Genomic DNA, 27,552 nt, shown 5'->3' with positions numbered 1-27,552 from the left:
GAAATTCGTCCTGCGAAGCAACTCAAAAACGGAAAACCCTTTCGTCTAGCAGGTTTTCCGTCTTGCGAGGCATTCGTCTTGCGGGGCACCACTGTAGTATCTTAAACTTCCTTTTTTCCTCCTCCCACCCAACCCCTTTTCCTTTTGTGTTGTGTCTTTTTTAGTATAAGCCTGAATGCAGGGACCGTCTTATTGCTGACATTTGTAAGCTGCTTTAGGACCCTTTTTTGGCCTAAGAGCAGGAGAGAAACGCTGTAAGTAAAATAGCCTCAGCTTCCTGATTTGCATACAATATATATTTTAAATCCTGGGAGGTGGAAATGAAACAGCTGTGACAAATTCCAGACAGGTAGCTGTTGCAGCAAAACACACAGAACCTTGTGGCATGAGAGTCTTATGAAATGTTATTGCAATACTATGATAAAATTGTAAAAACACAGGTAATCATCACCTATTTGAACAAGTTTGATTGGTGTAGCGCAGGGACGTCCAACTCCTAAGAGACTGCGATCCACTTGCAGAATAAAAAAACTGGCAGTGATCTACCCCCTTTTTTGGGGGGTTCAGATCAAAGTTGTTTAGCTTTTTTTAGGGAGCAGATACAGGTGTGTGTCTATGCTTTCCACGTAAGTTGATGTTAAAGTGGGGAATAAACCAAGTCAGCCAGTCATCAGCTCTGATTAAGTCCTGAGGGCTTCACACTCATTGCCAAACTACAGATAGGGATGCAGGGAGCCGTCTATAGAATCTCTTGTATTTCTTTTAAAGCCTTAACAGCAGCATTTGCTGGAGGCCACTGTTCCAGTTATTATTATTATTATTATTATTATTATTATTATTAAAACAATTTCCTCATCACCACCATAATTTAGCTAAGCAATGAAAAATACAAGATTTAGGAACATCTAAAGCTGCCTTCTGCAGGGTCCAACTACGGTTCTTCTAGCTTAGCATTTTTGGCACCAACATGTGGCATAGAGTCACAAACAGTATTTTTCTTTTTTAAAAAAGAACACTGCACACTTCCACCCTAAAATATGGTATGATGGAGAGCAGTAAAAAATGATGCAAAGTTCCCATGTGCTTCTTCCTGCAGAGCAAAAGCCCCAAACCCTTAAATCAGAAGAAGAGGGAGAAATGTCTAAAGAAATCCCATTTGCGATAGGAAGCACAAAAACCAGCCCATTGTAGGGCCAAGTATTTTCCAACTTGCTGGCTTGACGCAATCCTTTAAACAGGTTCCTCCATCTGGTGTCCTGAGGCCCATCCTGGAATTCTCCAATTGAGCTTCTTAGGATTTCCAGCTTGCGTCTCTTCCTTGAACAGCCCCGTACTGTCCACACAAGGCTCTCTCTTATTCGCTGTCCTGCCATTGGGCAGGCAAAATAGCTCCTCATGAGTAGGGCGATCTACCCACCTCTCTGCTCAGATGTCAGAGAGGTTCCTCTGTTTCTGCTGCTCTTCCAGCCGACATATCTGTTGCAGAAAAACACACAGGTGGGTGTCAGGTGAACTAAGCACAGTGAAGCTGACAAAGGACGGGGGCATCTGAATAACAGAGTCAGAGCATCTAATCCAACCCAACTCCCCTTGCAGAGGACTCCATCCCTGGGCATGATCAAGACACACATGAAATGTACAGGCAGGTAGCTGTGTTGGTATCTGAAGAAGTGTGCATGCACACAAAAGCTCATACCAAGAACAAACTTAGTTGGTCTCTAAGGTGCTACTGGAAGGAATTTTTTAATGAAATGTGCAGGAAGCAAAGATCAAAAGGGCACCTTCTGGGCAAAAGTATCCAGGTGAGGCTTGTTATGGATGAGGGTGGGGGCGCTACCCAACCAACACATCAGAAGCGTTGGCCTCCTGCACTTTGCTCCAGAGCAAAGGAGCTCACTTTGCTGCATAGCATGACATGCAATTACATACATACCACTGGTTTCTATACATTTGCCTCCATTAGACAAGCTATAGGTAAAGGTAAAGGACCCCTGGACGGTTAAGTCTAGTCAAAGGCGACTGGCGTGTGGCGCTCATCTCGCTTTGAGGGTGAGGGAGCCGGCATTTGTCCACAGACAGCTTTCCAGGTCATGTGGCCAGCATGACTAAACCACTTCTGGCACAATGGACACCGTGACAGAAACCAGAGTGCACAGAAACACTGTTTACCTTCCCACCACAGGGGTACCTATTTATCTACTTGCACAGGCATGCTTTCGAACTGCTAGGTTGGCAGGAGCTGGGACAGAGCAACGGGAGCTCACTCCGTTGCAGGATACTGGCACACACACACAGCAAAAGTGATGCTGGACCCAATCCTCCTAAATCATCCATCAGAGGTTGATGGATGGATCCAACAGCAACTCCAACTTGTCCCGTGTAGACTGGATAAACATTGCTTAAAGCTGCTAAAGGCTCACACTCCCTTCATCTCTCCCTGTTGGCCTCACTGGCTGAGGCCATAAGCAGTTGGAGGGCACCAGGTTGGGGAAGCCAGCAGTAGGGCATTGGCATGAGCAGGCCTGAGCCAAATACATCGCGGAGGAAGGTGAGTTTTGAGAAGGCACTCAAAGGAAATAAGGGAGGTGATCCTACGCAGGTGTGTGCGATGGCAGTTTCAGACATACAGGCCAGCAGAAGGTCTGTTTTCACTGCTTCTGGTGAAGGACAGAATACTGTGAATTGCCCCTCTCAATTTCCCCTTAACGTAATCTCCTGTTTTCTGGGAGTATGGGAGGTTTAAATGCCGTTACCTTTCCGTTAGAGTATTTTATTTTCTGTCTCCAGTTTTACAGGGACCTTGTGCTGTTTCAAGTTCACACAGGCCCTGAACAAATCCTCCCTTATGCCCGTCTCCCACCCTGGGCCTGTTCCATGCCGGAGGAAAAACTCGCAAAGAGGGACATCTCACTTACTTGGCACAGCTTAGTGTCTTTGCCACATCTCTGCAGAGAGAGAATCAAATTATGAGTTTCACTTGCCACAAGGGAGGGCACACAGCCAAGGTTTGCAAAGCCCAAAAGTCACAGAAATCCCCTACATTTTAAGTGGCCAAATGAAAAGGAACAACGAGAAAAGTTTTCTTTCATAAGTAAAGAGCTTAACTGTGAACAGTTGTGAGACCTAGTCAAACAAGTGGGTTATAGATTCTGGAGCCTCTAGTCATTTTACTCATGACAACGATTCTTCAGGACGGAAAGGGATGCAATGGAGATTGTCCAGTCTCACCCTTTCCTGTGGAGAAGGACCTGGGGAAAGATCCTGGCAGACACCCCAGGAACCTGTCACTAGTAAAGGTAGGAAGTCTTCCAGATTCCAAGCACTACCTGATTTCCTCCAACATGACCCTTGCTGCCTCTGACCCTTCCTTCTGGAAAAGTGCCACCACACTAAGAGGACACACCGCCCTCCACTGTCCTGAGAAAACCCTTCAACCCATATTTTATTATTTGGACGATTTACTGCCCATGGGCAGCCCTACCCTCTTATCTGCCCTTAAGGGCTGGAGCATCATGCGCAGGGCTGTGCCTTGGCGGTGGCAGGTTCTCTCCTCCTTGCCCGCTCTCCAGCAGCCACGATGAGCTGCCCATGGGAGGAGGCTGGCAGTGGCAGCCATGGAGAGGCCACAAAGAGGCTATGGGATGCTCCCTCGGCTAATCCTCCTAGCCAAGCTTGGTGGCAGCAGCACCGGCAGGGAAAATTGGGACATTCAGCGATCCAATCAGAAGCTGGGGTGGCTTTCGTAATTCTGGGACTATCCTCAGAAAATCGGGACACTTGGAGGGTACGTGGTACTTACTGATGCCCATGGAGATGCCGGCCACCAGGACTACAGTCCCCACGATGCATAGAATTAGAAGCCAGCTGTTGAACACTGAAGGTTGAACAGAAGAAAAGAGAGAAATGATTGACGGGGAACCCAGAACAAAAAATTCCTCTTATGGGGTGTCAGGGAACTGCCATTAGCTCAGAGGCGAAAGATGGAAGGGCAGGGAGCCTCCAAAAATCTTGCGAAGCAGTTCCACCTCTGGCGAGGAGGAAAGCCCCACCTCCAGTGGAGAAGAGGTGCAGGGACCAGGGAATGCTAGGGAGAGCCTCAACACCAAGCCTGAGCAAACCGGAGAGGCGGGAAGTATGCCCCTGCCAGCGCCGATTCTGCGCGATAGGTTTTGGCGCAGGGAGGGGTGAAAAAGGTTGGGGGTGATGCGACTTTTATGCTGGGGGTGGTACAAAGACCAACCACTCCCAGATTCTGCTAGCAATTGAGCCAGACATGAACTTACGATGCTCTTCACTGTAAATAGTTTGCACCAAGAATAAAGCCTGGAAAAGACAGGTCGGAGTCTTGCCTCTTACTCTCGAGCAATCACACCAGAACCTGACATAGGGGAGGCCACAGGACTTGGGAGCTCATGAAATCCAGAGGGATTCGGGGAGGTAACCAGTACGTTTCGGAGCACAATTGAAAGTGTTGGTGTTGACCTTTAAAGCCCTAAACGGCCGTGGTCCAGTATTTCTGAAGGAGCATCTCCACCCCCATCGTTCTGCCTGGACACTGAGGTCCAGTTCCAAGGGCCTTCTGGCGATTCCCTCGCTGAGAGAAGTGAGGTTACAGGAAACCAGACAGAGGGCCTTCTCGGTAGTGGTGCCCACCCTGTGGAACACCCTCCCATCAGATGTCAAGGAACAAAGCAACTATCTGACTTTTAGAAGACATCTGAAGGCAGCCCTGTTTAGGGAAGTTTTTAATGTTTGATGCTTTATCACATTTTAAATATTCTGTTGGGAGCCACCCAGAGTGACTGGGGAAACTCAGCCAGATGGATGGGATATAAATAATAAATCATCATCATCATCATCATCATCTAAGAAAGAGCCCCCCTCCATCTCATCACCTCTCAAGGCTTGCACGAGACCTCAATCATCTCAGCAAATAGGAAACGTTTGTCTCCAATTGGAGGCTGTCAATATCAGCTGCAATGCTGCCAGCGCCCTGGTGTCGTCCCTCTTCCTTCCCCAGGTGAAAATTCACCTCCCATAAGCCTTTGCTCCCTGCTGCCTCTCACCAGGCTCCTGCCAGGCCACATCCAGGTGTTTGGGCAGGGCTTCGTGCTCCACGTGGCACTGGAAATGTTTCCTCTCCTTGGGGCTGGTTTTAATACCGAGCACGGCATGGTAGGTCCCGTCCGAATTGGGGTCGGCAACTCTGCGGAAGGTATCCTGCACCCAGACCTCTCCGTCTTTCCTCCAGTAGGCATTGATCTCCTTTGGGTAGAAGCCGTAAACTCGGCAGACGAGGGTGGCCGGGCCTTTGGAGTCCTCCTTACTTGTCACCTTCACGACCGGAGGCTCTGCGGAAATGACAGAAGCCTCCTCAGAGGCAAGCAGGCCGTGTCCTCCTCAAATGTCCCCACACCCCTGTCAAGCTGGCAAAAATTAATCCCTCCCTTTTCCCTTTATGTTGGAAGGGTTGTGGAAAACTTGGTTCATTTATTCACATTTGGCGGAAATGCCCCCATGTTAAAAACTTTTGGAATAGGGTATTCCCCATTATATCCGCAATTACAGGTCAATCCCTTTCTCCAAATCCTGCCCCAGCCCTATTATCTTTGGACATGGACTTAGGCTCTACCCTGCACCACAGCCAAGTAGTAGGCTCCTTACTGACCACAGCATGAATGGAAGAAACAGTCTGAAATACCCCTGAAGATATCAGAAAATATATGGGATAGGGCAATGTCCGAGCGTCTCACCAGAAGTGTTTGATGGTTCTTGTATTTGACTAAGAACTTGTGGAATATGGATATAAAATTTACAACATGTTATGGTCTAAGAGAAAATGATACGAAAGTGATATATCGGTGGTATCTAACACCGAGTATAAATGTATAAATCTAAACCAAATAAGTGTTGGAAATGTAAAGATGAGCAAGTAAAATCCTCAATGATACATTGGGCAATAGATATTGGTCATAATATAGACATGGAAGAATGGGGATGATTATCTACAGCATGTTATGGTTTAAGAGAAAATTTTATGACAATTGTCAGGAATGAACCAGCTCCAAGTAGAACTTTACAGCCAGCTGCAGAATACGGGCAGGAACAGAGAGGTTTAGATTTGACGCAGGCTGAGCAGAGGCCAGAGCTGCCAGCGTCAACTCCCTCTGACCTATGGGAAAGTGCGCCTTGGTTTTGGAACAGACTTCTGAAACGGATTAAGTTTGAGAACCAAGGTACCACTGTATTATCCCTCTTCTCCCCCACTTAAAAGCAATCATACACACATTGTTTTGTGAAGAAATAAAAGCAGTGTTTACTTACATAATCTGGGTCTCAAAGCAGCAATTACAGTAGCAAAATGAAGCAAAATTAAGACAGGTTTGTAACTACTATCCAAGCTACAAAAGTACAAAATCTAAGTATGAAATGGTGTCTGAGCATGTGCATGTGGTTGCAATTTATTGCCAAGGCACAGAAAGGAAGTCATCTCAGTTTTTTCGCTAGCCAATTTTACGGGAAAGCTCTGAACCTCTGCCCCTTCATATCTGGCAAAACATGAATCATTGGGTGAATACAATAATGTTCCACATGAGGTACAAAAGGCCTCAACTCCTTGGAATGGAGGCCACATAAGAGTTAACCAGCAGGTCCAGCAAGAATTTCAGGAAGACGTGAAGCCATAAAATACATTGTTAGTGTTTTTATGACTTTCCATAGGGCTGAGGCTTTTATTTACGGCGGGGTGGTGCAAAGAGGATAATTCAAAGGTGTGGCAGTCTGCACATGTTCTGATATATCCAGCCTGAAGGTTCTCAACATTAAGAAGAGAGATTTAAACCCTTTCAAGTTGAAAACTTGGTCCGGTCTGTCTCCACTATGCTTGCGTTCTTTATTTCATTTTTTTAAAAATCATTTTTGTTTGATTTTACAAATACAAAATTATAACAATCCAGATATGTATCCATTATATAGAGATTACTCTGAATCTTGAGATTTCCCCCCAACCCCTCCATGGGTCCTATTGTCAACATTTACAACTGCATATTTTTCTATAATCTATATTTTATATCAGTCCATATTATCCATCATATTTGTTACATTACAAGTGAGATTAAATTTCTGATAATGTTTTCATCTGCTTGCAAAGGTCTCCTAAATAAATTATATTTCCCACCCCACCCCACCATTATTTTTAAAAAGTTTTTGTCCTCTTGCTTCCTGAGATTCTTTATTTATTTCAAAAGATCGGGATAAATATTCTAGAAGTGTGTCCTCTCTGCCACCCCCTAAGCTGTCGTTTATTATTATTATTACACTGGTACCTCTGGTTGAGAACAGGATCCATTCCGGAGCCCTGTTCACAACCTAAAAGGAACGCAATCCGCATCTGCGCCGCTTCCGCGCATGTGCATGATGTCATTTTGCGCATCTGCGCATGCGCAGGTGGCGAAACCTGGAAGTAACCCTTTCCGGTACTTCCGGGGCGTCGCGGGACACAACCTGAAAAAACATATCATGAAGCAAACGTAACAAGAACTATGACTGTATTATTAATATTATTATTATTATTATTAGGCAGCTCTTGGCTCCCATCACCTTTGCAGTGTGGTATAGGATGGGTTTATGCTGGGTAGAATATGAAAGAATTTCAGCACACACACCCAACTCAACACAAGTCTTGTTCCCATCTCCCTGCACCTGCCCTCACACAAACACCCACCTGTCCTCAGCAGAGTCTCCTTCCCGTAGTCCAGGTATCTCCGCAGCCACGCAATGCAGTCCTCCTTCCCCATGTAAGCCATCACAGAGACCGTCTGGTTTCCAGTCCGGTTCACTTGGGCTCCTCTCTCGACTGCCATCCAGGAGAGAGACTCCAGGTCAAGGTCGGGGTAGACCGTCCCATCGTAAGCTTCCTGCTCGTATGCTCCTTGGCGGCCTTCTTGGCTCAACTCGCAGCCGTACCTGACCTGCCAGGTATGCAGGCCTGGGAGAAGGGGCAAGAGGTCAGTGGGACAGGGGAGAGAGATTGGGGGACCGGAGCAGGTGAAACCCCCACAAACCCACAGAAGAGGTTTGGCAAAGATATTATTATTATTATTATTATTATTATTATATTTTTAAAAATAATTCATTTTTCTTTTTCATTCATTACATACATCTCAAATTCTTAACATTTACTATATATTCCTCCCTCCTTCCCCTCCAAGGCTTCCCCCAACTTGCGCTTCTGGTTTGTTTCTATTTTCACCCACTTTGCTATCTCTTAACAGAAAAAGTTATTAATAACATAGCATCAAACCTAAAAACATAAAAATAAAAGTAAATACACCATCATATTTCACTATCTTCTAAACATTTTCTGATGCTGATAATGTGAATGTTTATTTAAATCCAAGATTTGATTATTTTTCACCTCGGGGAAGAAGAGGCAGACTGGATAGCTCAGTCGGTAGAGCGCGAAACTCTTAATCTCAGGGTTGTGGGTTCAAATCCCACGGCAGGCAAAAGATCCCTGTGTTGCAGGAGGTTGAAGACCCTCAGGGTCCCCTCCAACTATGATTCCAGCTCCAAGGGCCTTCTGGCGGTTTCCTCACTGAAAGAAGTGAGGTTACAGGGAACCAGGCAGAGGGCCTTCTCGGTGGTGGCTCCCACCCATCAACGGATGACTCAGCTCCTGGGGCTACATGACTCCCTCCCACCCCACTGTTGGTTCCTCTAGCTAAGAATCATCAGCACCAAGTTTTTACTTGCAGTTGCTTTCAGGCAGGAATCTCTCTCATCCCTACTTAGAGATGCTGACGATTGAAAACAGGTCATTCTCCCCCCCCCCCCCCAATGGAAAGCAACAAAAATTTTCTGTTTACCTCCAAGTTTAACGTCACTCAAGTTCTGGCAGTGCAATCCTATGTACAGTGGTACCTCTGGAGCCCCGTTAGCATCCTGAAGCGAACACAACCTGCGTCTGCGCGTGCGTGGGTCGCAATCCGCCGCTTCCGTGCATGCGCGTGATGTCATTTTGAGCGTCTGTGCATGCGCAAGCGGCGAAACCCGGAAGTAACACGTTCTGTTACTCCCAGGTCGCTCAACCTGAAGCATATTTAACCCGAGGTATGACTGTACTTGTCTATGCAGAAGCAAGTCCCTTTGATTTCGGTGGGATTTACAGGCAAGTGTAAATAGGGGCTTCCCCTGCATGTAAAGACAGACCCCGGTGGATCGAGCAGATGAGACCAAGTGTGGGGCCAGCCGTAAATAAGGCAGTTTCTGCACATGTCGCAGAGAGAAGTGAGGGGCAGATGGGGCTCGTCCACCAGGGAAGGGAGACCATCGAGGAGAAGGAAAACTCTGATCCTAAACCTCTGCTGACTTGTGGGATAGCTGCAGGAGAAGAAAAGGCTCTCAGGAGCAAACTCTACATAAATCCAGAGTGGAGTCCCGAAGACGGTTGGATGCATAGCTGTCAAGCGTCCCTTATTTGGAGGGACAGTCCCTTATCCCAGGACCATGTCCCTCTGCTGTCCCTTATTGATGGATGTCCCTTAAATTTCCCGGGTTTCAAAGGAAGCAGCTCCTCTCCCTCCCTCCCTGCTGGCCAGGGGGGAGGGAGGCTCCAACTTTGTTGCTTGGCTGCCCGGCCCGCCCCCCTCTGGCCTCCTCTCACCAGCCTCGGCCCCCAGGAACTCCTCCCTGCCGGGACTGGCGGGAGCCTCGGGCCCTTTCGCCGCCATCCTCCTCACGGCCACCGAACTGGGCGTCTCTGCCTGGGGCCTCCCCTCTGCCCGTCACCGCCGCTCCCGCTAGGCCGTACTGCGGCTGTGCCGCTGAAGGACCCGAATGAGATGGGCATGGTCTATGAAGTGATGAGGAGCCTTGCGAGGAGAGCGAGGGCAACCATAGAGAAAGCAGTTCAGAGAGAGGAGGAGGCGGAGGCGCGGGCAGGTGTTCCAAGGGCTACAAGGGAAGGACCGCAAGCGCTTCTCCCATAGATTTGTAGTGGTAGATTAGCATAGATGGTCTGATCTGCGGGTTTACTTCGGGCGCTATTTCCCCCCCTCCTTCCGCCCCACCTGATGGAATTGAGAGCTGCAGATGGAGCACGAGAGAAAAGATACAGAACTGCAGCAGCATCTTCGTAGCTTGGACTTCGTTTTGCGCAAAAAGTGGTTGCTGCTTGTAGTTATTTAATTGCAGTGTTTCAGCGGCTGGTGTCTTGAGCAGCAACCTCTGGAAACGAAGGGCTAAAAACCGGCGCTGCTCTCCAAAATTATCTGGTCCCTTTTAACTGGTTGACTAAAATCCCTTATTTTGGCTGCTGGTCCCTTATTTTCAAGGCTGCTGGTCTCTTATTTTCAAATCTGTAAGTTGACAGCTATGGTTGGATGGCACCTTGTACGCCTCCTTCGGGCAACTCCTGCAGCTCAGTTGGTACCAAACGTCTTGCTCTGCTTTCCTTTGGAGCACATCGGCGAGGCTGAGAGGGGGGTCTTGTTGCCTGAGCAGTGCAGGACCTCCAGACACACTGCCCGGGCTTGCACCCCAGGGAGGTCACTTGGGTGCTGCTAAGGTTACAGTCAAACTGCTTGGTGCATGGAGGGAGAAGGAGCTTCTGTGCAGAGCAGAGCTCCTCCTTCCTTTTCTCCCAGTTGTCGTCCCCCTGCTCCCCATTTCCTGACCAGGGGAGGGATAAATATTGGGGAGGGGGACTTGCTGCCCCTTGCAGCACCCACTCACCTGTGCTCTGCTCGTGGTCACGCTGCACACTCTCCAGAACGACTCGGAAGACTTCCTCAGCATCCCGAAAGATCTGGGTCATATTGTCCCAGTAATGGGGGTAGTCCTGCCCCACCTTCTGAACCCAGGGCACCTGAGGAAAGGCTCTTTTCCTGTCACTGTCGTACTGAATGAAGATGTGGTCATCAACGGACCCCTGAGCGGTGAACTGGGGAAGCCCCTGGCCAGGCTCAGACACCCTCGTGTAGAAATAACGCAAGGAGTGCGAGGAGGAGCCTGGAAAGGAAGACAGAGAGGGGCAGAATTAGGACTCCAGTAGAATCATAAAATGAAGGTATCTCTGAGAGCAATTTAGTCCAACCCCCGGCAATGCAGGAAGCTCAGCTAAAGATTTCTAAGTATTTAGGAAGGATGTTGACAAGCTAGAACATGCGCAGAGTGTGGGAATGATCAGGGATGCAGGAGAGGATATATTGTTTGATTATAGCCTTTCCAACTTGTGTAAACAAGTTCACAACTTAGCAGAGTAACATTCCCCCTTTTAAACTCTCGGCGGATGCGTTTGCTCAGGCTTGCTAAAGCCTCTATAATAACCGTTCTGGTATTTTCCCGTTATTCCCTCATAAAAGATAAGACATGACACAGTCTTCTATAAAAGAAGATTATGTTCACAATCGGATCCCAGAAGCTTAGAAAAGTAACATACACCTGGAAACTATCCCATAAGGAGACAGTCCCTTTGTCTTCTCTTGGCTGGAGACCAAGAGAGCATCTTTGGCTAATCAGATGTTGCTTCTTCGACGAAAGTAGTCATGGAGAGAAAGATGGTTGTCCTGCCCTGTGCTTTTGTCGTTACCTGCACAGGTGAGGCCACGCCCGCCTCTAGTCACATGCAGAGGAAGTCTGTCCCAGCCCAGAAGGAAACAGAAAGTTTACCTGCTGGCTGGACAAGCATTCCTCCCCATGTGTAAACATGTTCACTCTAGAAATGTTGTACTTGACTGCTCTTGTGTTTCACATCCCACACAGAGGAGGGCAACTAAGATGATCAAGGGTCTAGAAGCCAAGCCTTATGAGGAATGGTTGAAGGAGCTGAATAGCCTGGAAAAGAGGAGACAGAGAGGACATAGGAGATCCATCTTCAAATATCTCAAGGGCTGTCCCATGGAAGATGGAGTGTGCTTGTTTTCTCCAGCTCTGGAGCGTAGGACTCAAACCAACGGCTTCAAGTCTCAATAAAGGAGATTCTGACTAAATATCAGGAAGAACTTTCTGACAGTAAGAGCTGTCTGATAGTGGGACAGTCTCTATCGGGAGCTGGTGGACTCTCTTTCCTTGGAGGTTTTTAAGCGGAGGTTGGAGGTCCTTCTGTCATGGATGCTTTAGTTGAGATTCCTGCATTGCAGTGAGTTGGACTAAATGACCTTTGGGGTCCCTTCCAACTCTAAGATGCTATGATTCTATGATCCATGAATCTTTGTCAAACATGGAGCTCAAACCCTGAACTATCAATGCTGTCACTCTTTGCTGACTTGAAGAAATGCAGCATTTTAGCCATAATTCACGTGTGGGCGTGTGTATGTTCCTTGCAGTTCCATGCACTCTCTAATAAAAAATATCACCATGGACAGCACACATGCAAGAAAATCGCATCACATCAAAAGTAAAAAAAAACCAAATGTCAGTTGAATCCAATGACCATCGGATTAAAGAGCAGTTCTTTTGTGCTTTATTTTGAAGGCCATAGCGCTTTGCAAGTTGCTTTGGGTGCCTTCTCTGGGGGAAAAAGAATCTAAAAAGGTAATGAATAATATTAGAGATGTTAGCACTGCAATGCTCTGCAATGCCTTTTATTCAGCCGTCTGTTTTCTGCACATTTTACTTTACCACCAACTAAAATGTCACAAAATAGTGACAAACTTTCTAGTCCTCTTTGTTTGCCCCAAACGGATATTGCGCAAGGAAAAACATAAAGCAGAAGTTTTCAGCTTGGTGTTGTCGCTGGAAAGCTCAGCCTGAAGACGTGGTTCCGAGGTGGAGATTGTGGTACAGGGGAAGGTTCGACATTTCCTGTTTTTTATTCTGCCGATCTGTTGTTTTCCCTTCAAATAAAGAGCTGAACTACACCTAATGTCGCTGTACCAGGTGGGTGCAGTTGTGGTTGTTATCAAGACTGCAACACGCCAGGGGCAGAGGACACAGGGAGGGGAGGTTTAAAACATAACTTTAAAATCGGTTTTTAAAACTACAACTTGCATTGTTCCCCCCACACCCCGCCCAGTGTTGGAGCCTATCCAACTAACCCTGGAAAGTGAAACTTACCAAAGAGGAAAGAGAGTCTTGTGACACCTGAAAAATTAAGAAGCTTTTTTTATGCCACAAGCTTCAAGAAATAGCATTTAATGTAGGAGGTGCAGAAACTGTTTTCCTGAGCGGTTTGTGTTTGTGTGTTCACACATGGAGGTGTTTTTAGGGGGGTAAATAGTGAGGCCAGAGGTAAAAGAGATGCAGAAATGTACCTGTTACCACAACCATTTCGCCCACTGGGAAGCCAATTAATGCACAGGCCCCAATAAATGCAACCCAGGCGTGCAATTGAATCCTTGCATATCGTGAAAAGTCGACTTGCACCTGCGTTCCTGCCTGAATTCCTTTGGGCGTTCTCCGCAGAGCCCAGCCAGATCTGGGACAGCAAAATCCGCCTGGCACCGTCATCTTTCAATGCCAGGCAAAAACTTATCTCTTCCGCCAGACAGCTTTACAAATTAGGGTGATGTCACTGGATGTTATTTGTATTTTGCGGCCAAAACAATATTGTATTTTCTCGCTGCTGTTTCGCTGGAATTTATCCTACAGCCTTTGTTAACTTTTTCATTCATCCAACTTAATGTGATGGTTGGTGTTTTTAAAATGGTGTAAGTTGCTTACGAAGATCATGGCCACTGGCAAATAGAAGGGGAAGAAATGGAGGCAGTGAGAGATTTAACTTTCTTGGGCTCCATGATCACTGCAGATGGTGACAGCAGCCACGAAATTAAAAGACGCCTGCTTCTTGGGAGGAAAGCAATGACAAACCTAGACACCATCTTAAAAAGCAGACAAAGGTCAGTATAGTTAAAGCTATGGTTTTCCCAGTAGTGATGTATGGAAGTGAGAGCTGGACCATAAAGAAGGCTGATCGCCGAAGAATGGATGCTTTTGAATTATGGTGCTGGAGGAGACTCTTGAGAGTCCCATGGACTGCAAGAAGATCAAACCTATCCATTCTTCAGGAAATCAGCCCTGAGTGCTCACTGGAAGGACAGATCCTGAAGCTGAGGCTCCAATACTTTGGTCACCTCATGAGAAGAGAAGACTCCCTGGAAAAGACCCTGATGTTGGGAAAGATGGAGGGCACAAGGAGAAGGGGACGACAGAGGACGAGATGGTTGGACGGTGTTCTCGAAGCTACCAGCATGAGTTTGACCAAATTGCGGGAGGCAGTGGAAGACAGAATTGCCTGGCGTGCTCTGGTCCAGGGGGTCACGAAGAGACAGACACGACTAAACGACTAAACAACAACAAGTTGCTTACAGACTCCTTTTGCAGCAAGCGGCTAACAATTGAAAACATCACCATCATCTAGCAGCTCAGCTAGTAGCTCAGTTGGTAGAGCATGAGAGTTTTAAGCTCAGGGTCGTGAGTTTGAGCCACACGTTGGGCAAGATATTCCCGCATTTCAGGAGGATGGACTAAATGCAGTGGCGTAGCGTGGGGGGTGCAGGGGGGCCCGGCCGCACCAGGCGCAACATCTGGGGGTTAGGGTTAGGGGGCACAAATCCACGGGTTAGGGGGCGCAAATCCACGGGTTAGGGGGCGCAAATCCACGGGTTAGGGGCGCAAATCCACGGGTTAGGGGGCGCAAATCCACGGGTTAGGGGGCGCAAATCCACAGGTTAGGGAGCGCAAATTACTTGCCCTGCCCCGGGTGCTGACAACCCACGCTACGCCACTGACTAAATGACCATCGTGGTTCCTTCCAACTCTGCAATTCTATGATTCTTTGATCTCATCATCCCTGCAAGGACAAGCCAGGCCCAAATAAACTGACGGGAAAGGGCTGCAAGGAGGTGGTGTAAGGGTTAGAGTGCTGGTCTTTGTTACCTGGGAGATGAGGGTTCGAATCCCCACTCAGTCATGAAGCTCGCTGGGTGACCTTGGGCCAGACACTGTCTCTCAGCCCAGCCCACCTCACCGGGTTGTTGTGAGGATAAAATGGGAAGCTGGAGAACTACACTCCACCTTCAGCTCCTTGGGTGAAAAAGTGGTGTGTTAAATGTAATAAATTCAGTAAATAAATCAAGAGAAGGAATGGGGGGACTTTTGTGAACTGGGGAGGGGAGATAAGGTTTTACCTCTTGCTTGTTTCTTAGGTGGCCTTTAGTTTCCCTTCCTTATTGCTACGGTTCTCCAAGGTGTGTTTCGTAGTTTGCCAGGCGCTGGGCAGAAAAGAAACAACAGAAAAACACAGAAAGCACACACACAGAAAGCACACACACACACCCATCTACACACCAGACCTTTAAAGCACATTCAAAGCACATTTTCCCCGCTCCCAAAGAACCACGAGAACTCTAAATTGCTGACAATTTAGGTCTTTCCAGGGTAAACTATAGTTCCCATACTTATTTTCCCAAAGCCGGGGGGGGCAGGTCAAACCAGGCAGCACTGAAGTATTTTCTGGGGGGGGGGGGTGTAACGGGCCGTACATTTAAATACCGTACATTTAAAGCAGATGCAACATACATTGAAAGCAGCTGGCTCCCCCCCCAAAAAAGTCCTGGGAACTGTAGTTTGCAAAGGGCGCAGGGAATTATAGCTCTGCAAGGGGAAAATGAGGGCTGTAACTGTAGCTCTGTGTATTCATTTATAGCGTTATACCCCATACCCCTTTGGCACTTGAAGTTTTTGTAAGGGTTGCAGCCATTGCTACACAGAGTAGACCCAATGGGCACGACTAACTTTGGTGCGTGAATTTCCAAAGGAGACCTTTTTTATGTGCAGCAAGTGACTAATAAGTGCGATATTGTTGTGAGAAGGACACGAAAGTTTGCCCCCATCTAAACATATTTAGGAAAACACGTCTTTATCTTTTTAGCACCCTAATTTCTGGGTTGGAGGAGGGGGCAGGGGGTGCCCTAAACAGATATGGAGCATTTTCTGCTGGCGAAAGAGGCGCTAAGGTATGGATTGCATTGTCTGAAAATCCACTCTCCCCCAACGCGCTCACTGTAAATGTGTTGCGGACAAACACACGCAGGTACTGGGTGCCAATTCTGTTCCCGGGTCGACATTTAACCCCCGAAGAAGCCACTCACCTGCGCAGCCCCCCAGCAGGAAGGAAGCAGATCCCAGCAGCAGCGGCAGCAGCAGCCCGACGGGCCACCGGCGCAGACCCATCAGCAGCTTCGCGTTGCACAATTCCCTCTAAGAAGCCCGGGGAACTCGCGGCCACTAGAATCCGGGCAAGAACCGGGACATCTCGGGCTGCGTGGGTGTCTCTCTGGGGGATACTTGCGTGCTCGCGCGCTCTGCTATTTCTTAACAGTTCCTATTTACAACTTTACCTCCGTCTGTGACGCTTTTCTGCCTCCTGCTGGCTACTTCCCAGGTCGAAAATGCAAGCCGGTGATTTCTAAGAAACCACCCGGGTACGTCTGAGCAAGTCACGGGGTGCGTGCAAGAGCAGGGACGTAAATAAACACACACACACACACACACACACACACACACACACACAGAGTGAAGGACGTCCTGAAATTCTTGCCGTTTGTTGCAGACGGATACGAAACAGTTAAGAAAATGCTATTTTAATTAGAAAAATAAAGCTTGGCAAATTCTGGAGCCCCACTGTGGCGCTCACACACAGTCCCCGGTCGTTCCACGGACTCTTGCCCCTGTGCCGCCACGTCTATTCTCTTCCACTGCCACCAACCAGGTTTTCCCAGTAATATATTCAGACTCAGTCAGGTTGTAACGTATTAACAAAGATTCCAGTTTATTGTGAACGTAAACAAGTTTTAAATACTTTGAAACACAATACAGAGGTACCTCGGGTTAAGAACTTAATTCGTTCCGGAGGTCTGTACTTAACCTGAAACTGTTCTTAACCTGAAGCACCACTTTAGCTAATGGGGCCTCCCGCTGCCGCTGCACAATTTCTGTTCTCATCCTGAAGCAAAGTTCTTAACCCGAGGTACTATTTCTGGGTTAGCGGAGTCTGTAACCTGAAGCGTATGTAACCCGAGGTACCACTGTAATCCAATTCCCTCTCTCTGTCTCTAACCCACTCGGGCTCCTATGCCCCCCACCCACAAGAAACCAACCGAACTAACGGTCTCTCTGTTTCCAACTGTCTTCCCCAACTGTCTAAACCTTTGGCTAAGCCTTTTAAAAAGAGGTAGGCTCTGCCTCTGGGCTTTGCTATTGGTCTCCCTATTAATCCTTCTCTGCCCCTGTACAGACATTTTCAAAAGGATGGGCAAACACCACACCCATTCATCCCACTCGAGGGGGATCGGAGCCACCTGTGCAAAGAGACAGGCACAAAACAGTCCGCTTCCACCACTGAAATGATCTGGGAAGCCTCTGAAGCATGGGAAAAGCCACGGATCAGGGATCTCAGTCACTCAGGTGAGTAAACTGGTCACTTTTGTGAAACTAAGTGGGTGCATTGCCATTCCATCAGATGCATGAATATTATTATTTTTAAAAAAATTCTCTTTGCAAACCGCTTGGAGTTTTGTTTTGTTTTTTAATCAAATGATGTATACATGTTGTGAAATAACTAAATATATGAATAAATAGAACAGCACACTCGGGCTTTCTCTTGGCAAAAAGGAAAGGGGCTGGTTTCAACCAGGAGGGAAACAGAACTTCCTGGGACTCTTAGCTTTCCTCTTCTTTCTTTTCTTTTTAAAAAAGCATCAAGTTACCAGTCCCTAAGGGACTTGGGTGGCACTGTGGTCTAAATCACAGAGCCTAGGGCTTGCTGATTGGAAGGTTGGCATTCAAATCCCCGTGACGGTGAAGGGACAGGATACCCAAATCCTGTCTGTGAAATCACCCCAGGCCTCAAAACTGTCCAAAACTCCTTTTGTCTTCTAAAAATCCAAAACAGCTTTTCTCTGCTCTCCTCTGCTCTATCACAAGATGCTGTGGCAAAAGGCAAAATGTTACTTTTAAAGGCTAATGAATAGACTTTGTCATTGCCAAGAATACTCAGGCCTGAGAAACGAATCTTATCTCATTCAGTTGCAACACCTTTGGACATCTTGAACCGTTCTCATTCCCCTTTCCTGGGAAGGGTGCCAAGAGTCCACAATAGTCCCAAGACAGCTTTCTGTTCATGCTCAGAGGAACCTCAACATGGGGCAGGACTCCTGAGGGAGGAGAAAGGGGGAGGGAACTAGAAAGGGGTATATATGCTTGTGCACATGATTGTGAACTCGTGCATGCTTTTTGTGACTTATCACGCTTGCTCCTTCTACCAGTTCATGGATGGTAGAAATAAAACCTTTTTCTCCGAAACTATTCCTTGAGTGTCTGTTGACTCCCACTTCCCTTTCCCAGGCGCAATATTTTTCCCACCCGAGGGCAAAGCCTCATAAAGCTACAACGGGGTGAGCTCCCATTGCTCGGTCCCTGCTCCTGCCAACCCAACAGTTCAAAAGCACGTCAAAGTGCAAGTAGATAAATAGGTACCACTCCGGCGGGAAGGTAAACTGCGTTTCCGTGCGCTGCTCTGGTTCGCCAGAAGTGGCTTAGTCGTGCTGACCACATGACCCAGAAGCCCACCTCCGTATCTGCCTTGGCAGGTACAGATCCCCTTTTCATTTCGGCTAATTGGGGCTAAGTTAAAGCCCTCTTTGGAAAAGATGTGGGGAATAAGCTGCTGAGAAATTTGGCTGTTGGAGTCAAGGTTAGTGATGAAATTAATTCCTGTCGTAGAGGAGAATCAGAAGAGGAGACGGGTAGCTGTCTATGTTTCTATGGTTCTGGTCTCTGTTCTGCCCTCATTATCCTGCACATTTCTTATTTTTTTTTAACCAATTTTATTAGAGTTTATAAAGAGAAATACAAAACTTAATACCAAATCTCTTTTTTTAGCCAACTTTAATCTAAGTTTTCATCTATTATTTATTTGTTGAATTAATATACCGGCCTAAACCCAGAGGTCTCAGGGCAGTTCAATGAAATAAATGAAATGAAATGAAAACATAGAGGAAAAGTAAAAGTAAAGAAAGAGGGGGAAAAGAAAAAACTAAGAAGCAGCAGAAAAGAGCTTCAAAGAGACAATGGGAAAGATAAATTATAGAAATTAAAATGCTTCCGATATGTCCAATCAATATAAACAATAATCACTTCTGCATGTTCTTGAACAGGAAAGGGAGCTTTTCTCAGCCGGAGAGGGAGATCCCTGGGACTTTTCTGCAGTCTCTTGATCCCCCTCCTTTGCTTCAGTCTCAGAGTCTGAACTGCTCTCTGTCCCTGGCTTTCCCTGCTCACTAAACCCTGTTGCCCCTTCAGCATCCGACACACACTTCCCACACTTCTCCCTCTGACCTCTCCTTGGTGTTCCATCACCAATCCCCAGGCTCTTCTGGGGTTTCCCTTGGGGGTTCCCTGGCTGGGGGCTCCCACCACTCCTGGGAGCCAGCGTTGTGTAGTGGCTAAGTGTGGTAGAACTGGGTTCGCGTCTCCACTCCTCCACATGCAGCTGCTGGGTGACCTTGGGCTAGTCACACTTCTCTGAAGTCTCTCAGCCCCACTCACCTCACAGAGTGTTTGTTGTGGGGGAGGAAGGGAAAGGAGAATGTTAGCCGCTTTGAGACTCCTTCGGGTAGTGATAAAGCGGGATATCAAATCCAAACTCCTCCTCCTTCTCCTCCTCCTCCTCTTCTTCTTCTTCTTCTTCTTCTTCTTCTTCTTCTTCTTCTTCTTCTTCTTCTTCTTCTCTTTGTCCAGCCATTCCCTGACATCGTGCACCTCCCGCTCGCTGCTAGGGATCTACATCCACGCACCACAGCTTTGGACCAGCACACCATTCAATTCCTCAACTGGAAACATCAGGAGGCTGCAAATCCTAGACTCATCAAGTTGGAAGGGACCCGAGGGTCATCAAGTCCAACCCCCTCCAATGCAGAAATCTTTCGCCCAACTTGGGACTCGAACCCACAACCCTGAGATTCAGAGTTTTGTGCTCTACCTTTGCCGGGAAATTAAAGACTCCATTTCAGGGGTAGGGGAGTCAGGAAGCTTGTGGAAGTGCTGTGACGTGCCCCTTGGGTGGCATGGCAGCTGTGACCCTTGCAGTGCAGGAGCTCAGCTACAAATCACGAACCTGCACAATAAGCTTCCTTCTCCAAATGGGCTGCAGGGCCATCTCACAGTAGCTGCATGGAAGATGCGGGCAGCCACCAGAGGAGCAGCGTTCGAATCTCGCTGGGCGCATTTCGCAGCAGGCAACCGGCCTTGTGCCAGCAAGCGGAGATGTTTGGTTATCATGGGCAAGAATCCTCTCCTTCCACAGCCACCACGGGGTGCAAACACCTGGCATCCCAGAAGAGGCGCATTTGCACTCCCTGCCAGAGGGTGCAACTCTCCCCTTGCTGCTTTGAATGAAGGGGCCCTTTCCACCAAGCAAAGGGGTTTTCACGTTAGGTATAATTGGTTTAACTCACACTGAAATGCGAATGCCTATGTGTTGGGGCTATATTAAAAGAAGAAGAGTCATCTCTGAGTTTTAACCAGTTGACAAATGAACTGGTTGTTGTTCTCAAGAAGGTAAGAGGTGAGTGTATAACCTTAGATCACATGTGAGGTTATCGTATTGCAAATCTGCTAACTTGGAAGGGTGAAGGCTCTTTCTCTGTTCTCAAACTCTATGGAGTAATGACTTCCCTTCATTGGGGTTTTTTTAAAGCAGAGGTTGGTTGGCCATCCGTCATGGATGCTTTAAGTTGAGATTCCTGCATTGCAGGGGGTTGGACTAGATGACCCTTGGTGTCCCTTCCAACTCTACAATTATTTGATACAATGTAAATGGCTTGTCAGGAGCACAGCCTTGGGGGCTGAAATGCCAGAATGCTGGCAATGAAGCCTGTGTGAGAGAAAGAGCTATGTTTGCTCGCTCTGATTATAAGTTTATTTTATTTGTAAGATGCGGAGCCCATGCTGGACAGCACAAGATATTATACGGATATTTTGAATATCTCTTTGATGCTTTTGTTATGTTTTTAAAGAAAGTTCTGTAAGTCAAAGTTTGGGTCAGGACAATGCTTCATTCCCAAAGGACTCAGTTTTTATGCATCCAGTCTGTTCAAACTGCGCAATATCAGTATCTGCAATATTCCATACCACCCAAAGTCTTGCGGGCCAAAAGAGCCACATTTTTCAGGGGCAACAACTGGTTGCAGTCCATCTTTTCAGAGAAAATCAGGATCCACATTTCTTCGGGGCGGCCAGCAAAAGAGCTTCACGTGTGGACCAGATCAGGATCTGCATTTCTTCAAGGCTTGCTTGGCCAAAGAGCGACAGTCCCCAGGAATAGTAATAATAATAATAATAATAATTTATTATTTATATGCCGCCCATCTGACTGGGCTGCCCCAGCCACTCTGGGCAGCTGCCATAATAAATTTTAAAAGCACAACATCACACACTAAAGATTTCCCTGAACAGGGTCACCCAAGTGCGACTCGCGGGTGGTGACTTCTTGGATCCCCTTGACAGGAGGAAAAAAAACCCAGAGGGGGAAAGGGGGCTTCTCTCGGTCACCAGTCCAGGCTCTCCTTTTGGCTGGTAATCTTCGGGCTCTTTTCGCCGTAGAACTGGGAGAACCAACGACGGTGCCTCTGGATCGCCCCATCTTCCTTCACCAGAAGCGGTTTGGAGAGGTATTGTTTGTGGTTCCATATCATGACGTCCCGCTCAAACTGAAAAAGGAGACCAACAAAGAAAGAAAAGTCACTTCACTGCAGGGATCACGGCAGTAGAGTGACAGGCGTCTGCAGATCAGTCATAGGATTGTAGAGTTGGAAGGGACCTTGAGGGTGCAAACCCCTGCAACAGGAACAGGACAACAGGAATACCCTCACCATTCAGCCCAGACACTGAGGTCCAGCGTCGAGGGCCTTCTGGTGGTTCCCTCACTGCGAGAAGTGAGGTTACAGGGAACCAGGAAGAGGGCTTTCTCGGTGGTGGCACCTTCCCTGTGGAACACCCTCCCTTCAGATGTCAAGGAAAGAAACAACTATCTGAGTTTTAGAAGACATCTGAAGGCAGCCCTGTTCAGGGAAGTTTTTTATGTTTGATATTTTATCGTGTTTTTAATATCCTGTTGGAAGCCGCCCAGTGGCTGGGGAGGCCTGGCCAGATGGGTGGGGTATAAGTAGTAAATTATTATTATCATTATTTTATTATGGATAGCTCAGTTGGCGAGAGCATGGCGTCTATAATGCCAAGGTTGCAGATTCAATCGCCGTAAGGGACAGCGGCATCTTCCTGCATTGCAAGTGGTTAATGACCCTTGGCGTCACTTCTCATTCTACAGTTGGAGGTTTCCCTGATATAAGAATCTGCATGCAGTCCTCTGAACTGAGACAGAGCGTGGAGAGAAGCACGAAACCTGCACTGAGATGCAGCTGGCAGGGAACGGGGATGGAGTGCAGGAGTTCTTTTGATAGACTTTGCCCTGCCTTTGATAGACTTTGCCCTGCACCCAGGGTTCAAAATCCACCAGCTGCGTTTTACAACAGGCGCAGGCCCACTTGCAACCACGCCGAAATCTCAGGGTGCCAGGATAGTGATTAACATCTCCATCTGGCTGCCCCCCAGATTAATAATAATAATAATAATAATAATGAGTTTGACCAAACTGCGGGAGACAGTGGAAGACAGGAGTGCCAGGTGTGCTCTGGTCCATGCGGTTACGAAGAGTCGGACACGACTAAACAACAATAACAACAACAATAATAATAATAATAATAATAGCAAAAAAAATGTGCCTAAACATTCCACAGTGTAAACCATCACCCAGGTTTAAGGTGCTATTTGGCGACTTGCTTATGTATATGAGTTTCTAACAGTGGAAATTATTATTAATAATACAGTCAAACCTCGGCTCCCAAACGCCTCCCTTTTGGAAAGTTTCAGCTCCTGAATGCCAAAAACCCAGAAGTAACTGCTCTGGTTTTCGAACGATTTTCGAACTCCGGGTTTTTCCCCCCTTTTTTTCTCCACTGACTTTGCCAACCGCCTTTTGATCCTCGGTTGTCATTCAGAAGTCGAACAGTCTTCCGGAATGGATTACATTCGACAACCAAGGTTTGACTGTACAGTGGTACCTCGGGATAAGAACTTAATTCGTTCTGGAGGTCTGTTCTTAACCTGAAACTGTTCTTAACCTGAGGTACCACTTTAGCTAATGGGGCCTCCTGCGGCTGCCGCACAATTTCTGTTCTCATCCTGAAGCAAAGTTCTTAACCCGAGGTACTATTTCTGGGTTAGCGGAGTCTGTAACCTGAAGTGTCTGTAACCTGAGGTACCACTGTACATTCAACAACCGAGGTTTGACTGTAATACTAATAATAATCAATTATTTTAAAAGGCACCTAGACGTTCCATGTTGGCCACTGTTACCTATGCTTAAGGTGGCATTTGGCAATTCGCTTATATATCTGAGATTATTGTTAGTATAAATTTCACTGCAAAAACAAATTGTGCCTCAACATTCTTCAGGGCCGACCATCACCCAGGTTGAAGGTGCCATTTGGCGATTCTCTTCCCTGAGTTTCTGATGTTGCCTGCCCCCTTTGTCAGGGGCGAAGGTCTGGCTGGCTTTCCAGCCCACGGGAAGGTCTCGTTCTCCCCCCACCCACTGCTTGGGTGCCCCCTGCTGGCACTCCCTACCTGGCTGCACTCTGCCCGGAGGACCATCTTGGGGATGAAGGCGGGAACGTTCTTCTGGAAGTATATTCGGTGGATCACCTGCTGCATGAGGGGCTGAACGGGGGTGACGCTTTGGACGATGATTCCTTGGCCCAGGAGGGGAAACCGAAGGACAAGGAAGACCAAACTGGGCCCCACCTGCAGGGGGCGAGAGAGAGACTGTCAACCAGCTTGGAGGCAACCTCATGGACTGTCAAGCTTATCATACGTGGTGGACTTGTGATAAAGAAATTCTGGGAGCCAATCTATAATGAACTAAAGAAAATATTAAAATATGCCTTCCCCAAAAGACCAGAGGCTTTTTTGCTTGGTCTGATGGGAAGGGAGATTAAGATAAAGGACCAAAGACTATTCATGTATGCCACAGCCGCTGCAAGGACTTTGCTGGCTCAAAACGGGAAATCACAAGAGGTTCCTACCATTGGGGAGTGGCAGTCGAAAATGGCAGACTACGCGGAATTGGCCAAATTGACAGGAAGGATCTGGAACCAGGACAACCAGAGCTTCCAGGACAATTGGAGTAAATTTACTGAGTATTTAAAAGACAGTTGTAAAAACTTAAAATCAATAGCAGGACTGAAGTAACTCCTACAATGTAAAATAGATAAGAGAATTTAATACTCGAAACAAATGTGATTGTCGTTTAGTCGTTTAGTCATGTTCGACTCTTCGTGACCCCCTGGACCAGAGCACGCCAGGCACTTCTGTCTTCCACTGCCTCCCGCAGTTTAGTCAAACTCATGCTGGTAGCTTCGAGAACACTGTCCGACCATCTCGTCCTCTGCCGTCCCCTTCTCCTTGTGCCCTCCATCTTTCCCAACATCAGGGTCTTTTCCAGGGAGTCTTCTCTTCTCATGAGGTGGCCAAAGTATTGGAGCCTCAGCTTCACGATCTGTCCTTCCAGTAAGCACTCAGGGCTGATTTCCTTCAGAATGGATAGGTTTGATCTTCTTGCAGTCCATGGGACTCTCAAGAGTCTCCTCCAGCACCATAATTCAAAAGCATCAATTGTTCAGCGATCAGCCTTCTTTATGGTCCAGCTCTCACTTCCATACATCACTACTGGGAAAACCATGGCTTTAACTATACGGACCTTTGTTGACAAGATGATGTCTCTGCTTTTTAAGATGCTGTCATATAGTCAGGTCAGTTCCAATGCCTAAGCCAATACCGCTCACCTTCTGTAACCAATAAAGTTGTGGCCTAAATTTGCCCAGTAACATTAACCTAATATCTGTGTCCTTGTGTCTTATTCATCAACGATGGGGTGGTTGCGGGGTCTCGGCACGCAACATGATGCTGAGAACGCCACGGTTGCAGTTTCGATCCCTGTATGGGACAGCTGCCTTGCTGGGGGTTGGAATAGAAGACCACTCCACAAATCCATGACAAGAGACAAGCCACACACTCACATTTCTCCGCCTCTTTCTGTGATGCTTGTATGATGCTTTCAGGTGGTCTTTGGCTAAGGGGTCAGGCAATGTGTTTAAAAGCTATGACCCAATTTTGTTCTGGGTCTTCATCTCCGTTCTGGGATGTAATAGGTGGGATTCAGGTTGGGCTAGATGTCCCTGGGATCCCCTCCAGCTCTACAATCCTATGGTTCTAGGATACTTAATTTCTGGGTCATGGGTTCAAATCCCACCTTGGGCCAAAGATTCCTGCCATGCAGGGGGTGGGGCTGAACCAGATGACCCTAGAAAAAGTCGAGAAAGAACACAGTCTACAAACCATCCTCTTACAGCCTCTCCTCGCCACAGACTGTACCTGCCAGGCAGAAACTCTCAGGTCCATGAAGCTGAAGTGCTTTCCGAAGAGAGTGATGCTGTGCTTCAGCTGCAAGCGGGAACAGTGCGCATTGGGCTCCGGATCAGGGTGCCAATCTGCCTGCGGTAGAAAAATGGTAGAGTCATAGAATTGCCGAGTTGGGAGAGTGATCTGGCCCAACCCCCTGCGAGACAGGAATCTTGACCCTGAGATACAGAGTCTCATGCTCTTCCGACTGAGCTATTGGGTGGGACCTGCAAGGGTCATCCAGCCCAACCCCGCTCAAAGCAGGAAACATTGGCCCAGCATGGAGCTTGAACCCACCACCCAGAGTTCTGGAGTCTCATTTTCTTCCACTAGCAACCGAGCTAGAAATTATTGACTTTGGCGTTCAACTTGGCCAAGGTAACCCCAACCCTCCTTTCATAGAATCAGAGAGTTGTCGAGTGGGAATGGTCCCCCAAAGGTCATCTGGTCCAACCCCCGGCAATGTAGGAATGATATTTGTGCTTCAAACGCTGGGTCCCGCTGGGAGAGCCTCCTTTACCTGCCAGTGGTGCCGGAAGAAAGTCCAGAAAGGGGAGTCCATGTAGCGCAGGTCAGCTCCACTCAGGAAAGCGTGGCGGTGGAGGAAGGAGAGGTGGGCCGTATCCGCTCCGTTCTCTGGGATCTCCTGGCATGGAGAAAGGACAGAGCTGCCTGGAACTCTGAAGAGCCTCTGCTAGTTGGAAAGGGGCCCCCAAAGGTCATCCAGCCCAACCCCCACTCAAACATCAAATAATAATAATAATAATAATAATAATAATAATAATAATTAATATTTATTTATACCCCGCCCTTCCCTGTTCAAAAACTGGATGGCATCCAAGATGGGCATTCAACCTCTGCTTCAAAACAAAGAAGGAGACTCCTCCACAACCTCCAGAGACCCTTCCAAGGGGCTGGCTTGGTCTTAAACAGTCCCCCCTCCTTTTTTTACCAATGAAATTTATTATTATTATTATTATTATTATTATTATTTGCTATTTTCCACCAATGATATTATTATAAATAATAACAATAATAACAATTTCATTTCTATAGCACTTTATATTTTAAAGGAAAAAATCTCCAGGCTGTTGACAACCCATTAAGGAATCAAATCCAACGGTCCAGAATAAAATAACTTCAAGCTTCAAGGAAATCTCCCATTGCCAGTTCAGTGCAACAATAAAGGTAAAAAAACCAAAATTTAGTCCTGCTGGACTTTATAACATAATTGTAGAAGACAATTTTGAGCGTGCCTTTCCAAAAGTAGACAGTTGCCTTCATATGTTTTTAACATTAACAGCCACAGCCCAGTATCCCTGAAAGAGCGTCTCCACCCCCATCACTCAGCCTGGACACTGAGGTCCAGCGCCAAGGGCCTTTTGGCAGTTCCCTCACAGCGAGAAGTGAGGGTACAGAGAACCAGGCAGAGGGCCTTCTCGGTGGTGGCACCCGATGTCAGGGAAATAAACAACTACCTGACTTTTAGAAGACATCTGAAGGCAGCCCTGTTTAGGAAAGTTTTTAATGTTTGAAGTTTTATTGTGTTTTTAATATTTTGTTGGGAGCTGCCCAGAGTGGCTGGGGAGGGTTTAAAGATATTATTATTATTATTATTATTATTATTATTATTATTATTATTCTGCTCTGCGTGGGCTTCCTCTCCACACACTCTCCAACCCCGCACAAATCCTGCCACCGAGCCTTACCAAGTGCCACCATCAGATCATGCCATGACGCCTGCCCACCCCCCTCCCTCGGGACCCCCGACTTGTCACAGCGCCCTGCCTGGCTGTGCCCCCGCAAGCACCTCAATGTGCACGTTGACAAAGTGCTCGGTCAGGCCGCGGAAGGGGCACGGGCGCGGCAGGAACTCCTCGCGGTCAGGAACTCGCCACGTCGGGTCGATGCCGTCGCAGTGGTACCAGACCAGGACCATGTCGCTGACCTCGCACGACGGCCACACCTTGATCTTGGCGAATTCGGGCACTGCGGGGAGAGGGAGCAGGCGTCAGAGGCAGCCCAGTGTCTCCT

At 47.5% G+C, this 27,552-nt stretch overlaps 2 protein-coding genes and 1 long non-coding RNA gene across 13 annotated transcripts in view; 1 reads left to right on the top strand and 2 right to left on the bottom strand.

Moving 5' to 3' along the window:
* Positions 1-134: 134 nt before the first annotated feature.
* Positions 135-16,424, bottom strand: LOC308469936 (DLA class I histocompatibility antigen, A9/A9 alpha chain-like). 9 transcript variants are annotated; one of them, XM_080993058.1, is made up of 8 exons: positions 16,092-16,424; positions 13,057-13,083; positions 10,735-11,010; positions 7,724-7,987; positions 5,033-5,351; positions 3,800-3,874; positions 2,916-2,945; positions 137-1,476 (listed from the first exon to the last, which is right to left on the bottom strand). In XM_080993058.1, the coding sequence occupies exons 1-8, from the start codon at positions 16,171-16,173 to the stop codon at positions 1,410-1,412; spliced, it is 1,140 nt and encodes a 379-aa protein (XP_080849184.1). In that variant the 5' UTR covers positions 16,174-16,424; the 3' UTR covers positions 137-1,409. The 9 variants fall into 9 exon arrangements, with proteins under 9 accessions (XP_080849186.1, XP_080849184.1, XP_080849188.1 ...); XM_080993062.1 differs by having other exon boundaries at positions 138-1,476; positions 5,067-5,351; positions 16,092-16,423; XM_080993065.1 differs by lacking the exons at positions 13,057-13,083; positions 16,092-16,424 and adding exons at positions 14,878-15,024; positions 15,129-16,084 and having other exon boundaries at positions 142-1,476.
* Positions 16,425-16,749: 325 nt separating this feature from the next.
* Positions 16,750-27,552, top strand: part of LOC308470176 — a 12,079-nt gene continuing 1,276 nt past the window's right edge. For 2 of the 3 annotated variants that reach the window (XR_013982219.1, XR_013982221.1), the window contains exons 1-2: positions 16,750-17,406; positions 26,575-26,706. This is a non-coding gene — a long non-coding RNA (uncharacterized lncRNA). The remainder of the gene's footprint in view (positions 17,407-26,574; positions 26,707-27,552) is intronic. The other variant, XR_013982220.1, reaches the window with a different exon arrangement.
* The window catches only part of LOC308469892 (cholesterol 7-desaturase nvd-like), a 27,725-nt gene continuing 17,680 nt past the window's right edge, over positions 17,508-27,552 (bottom strand). Inside the window, exons 3-7 of the mRNA XM_080992970.1 lie at positions 27,329-27,507; positions 26,039-26,164; positions 25,492-25,611; positions 23,686-23,862; positions 17,508-21,710 (exon numbers count right to left, since the gene is read on the bottom strand). Coding sequence (XP_080849096.1) covers positions 21,549-21,710; positions 23,686-23,862; positions 25,492-25,611; positions 26,039-26,164; positions 27,329-27,507 — 764 coding nt within the window. The 3' untranslated portion in view covers positions 17,508-21,548. The remainder of the gene's footprint in view (positions 21,711-23,685; positions 23,863-25,491; positions 25,612-26,038; positions 26,165-27,328; positions 27,508-27,552) is intronic.

This window comes from Podarcis pityusensis, assembly GCF_964106645.2.
Source record: "Podarcis pityusensis genome assembly, chromosome: 2".
Taxonomy (NCBI): domain Eukaryota; kingdom Metazoa; phylum Chordata; class Lepidosauria; order Squamata; family Lacertidae; genus Podarcis; species Podarcis pityusensis.
The sequence above is the reverse complement of the archived record's forward strand: the minus strand, read 5'-3'. Positions and strand labels throughout refer to the sequence as shown.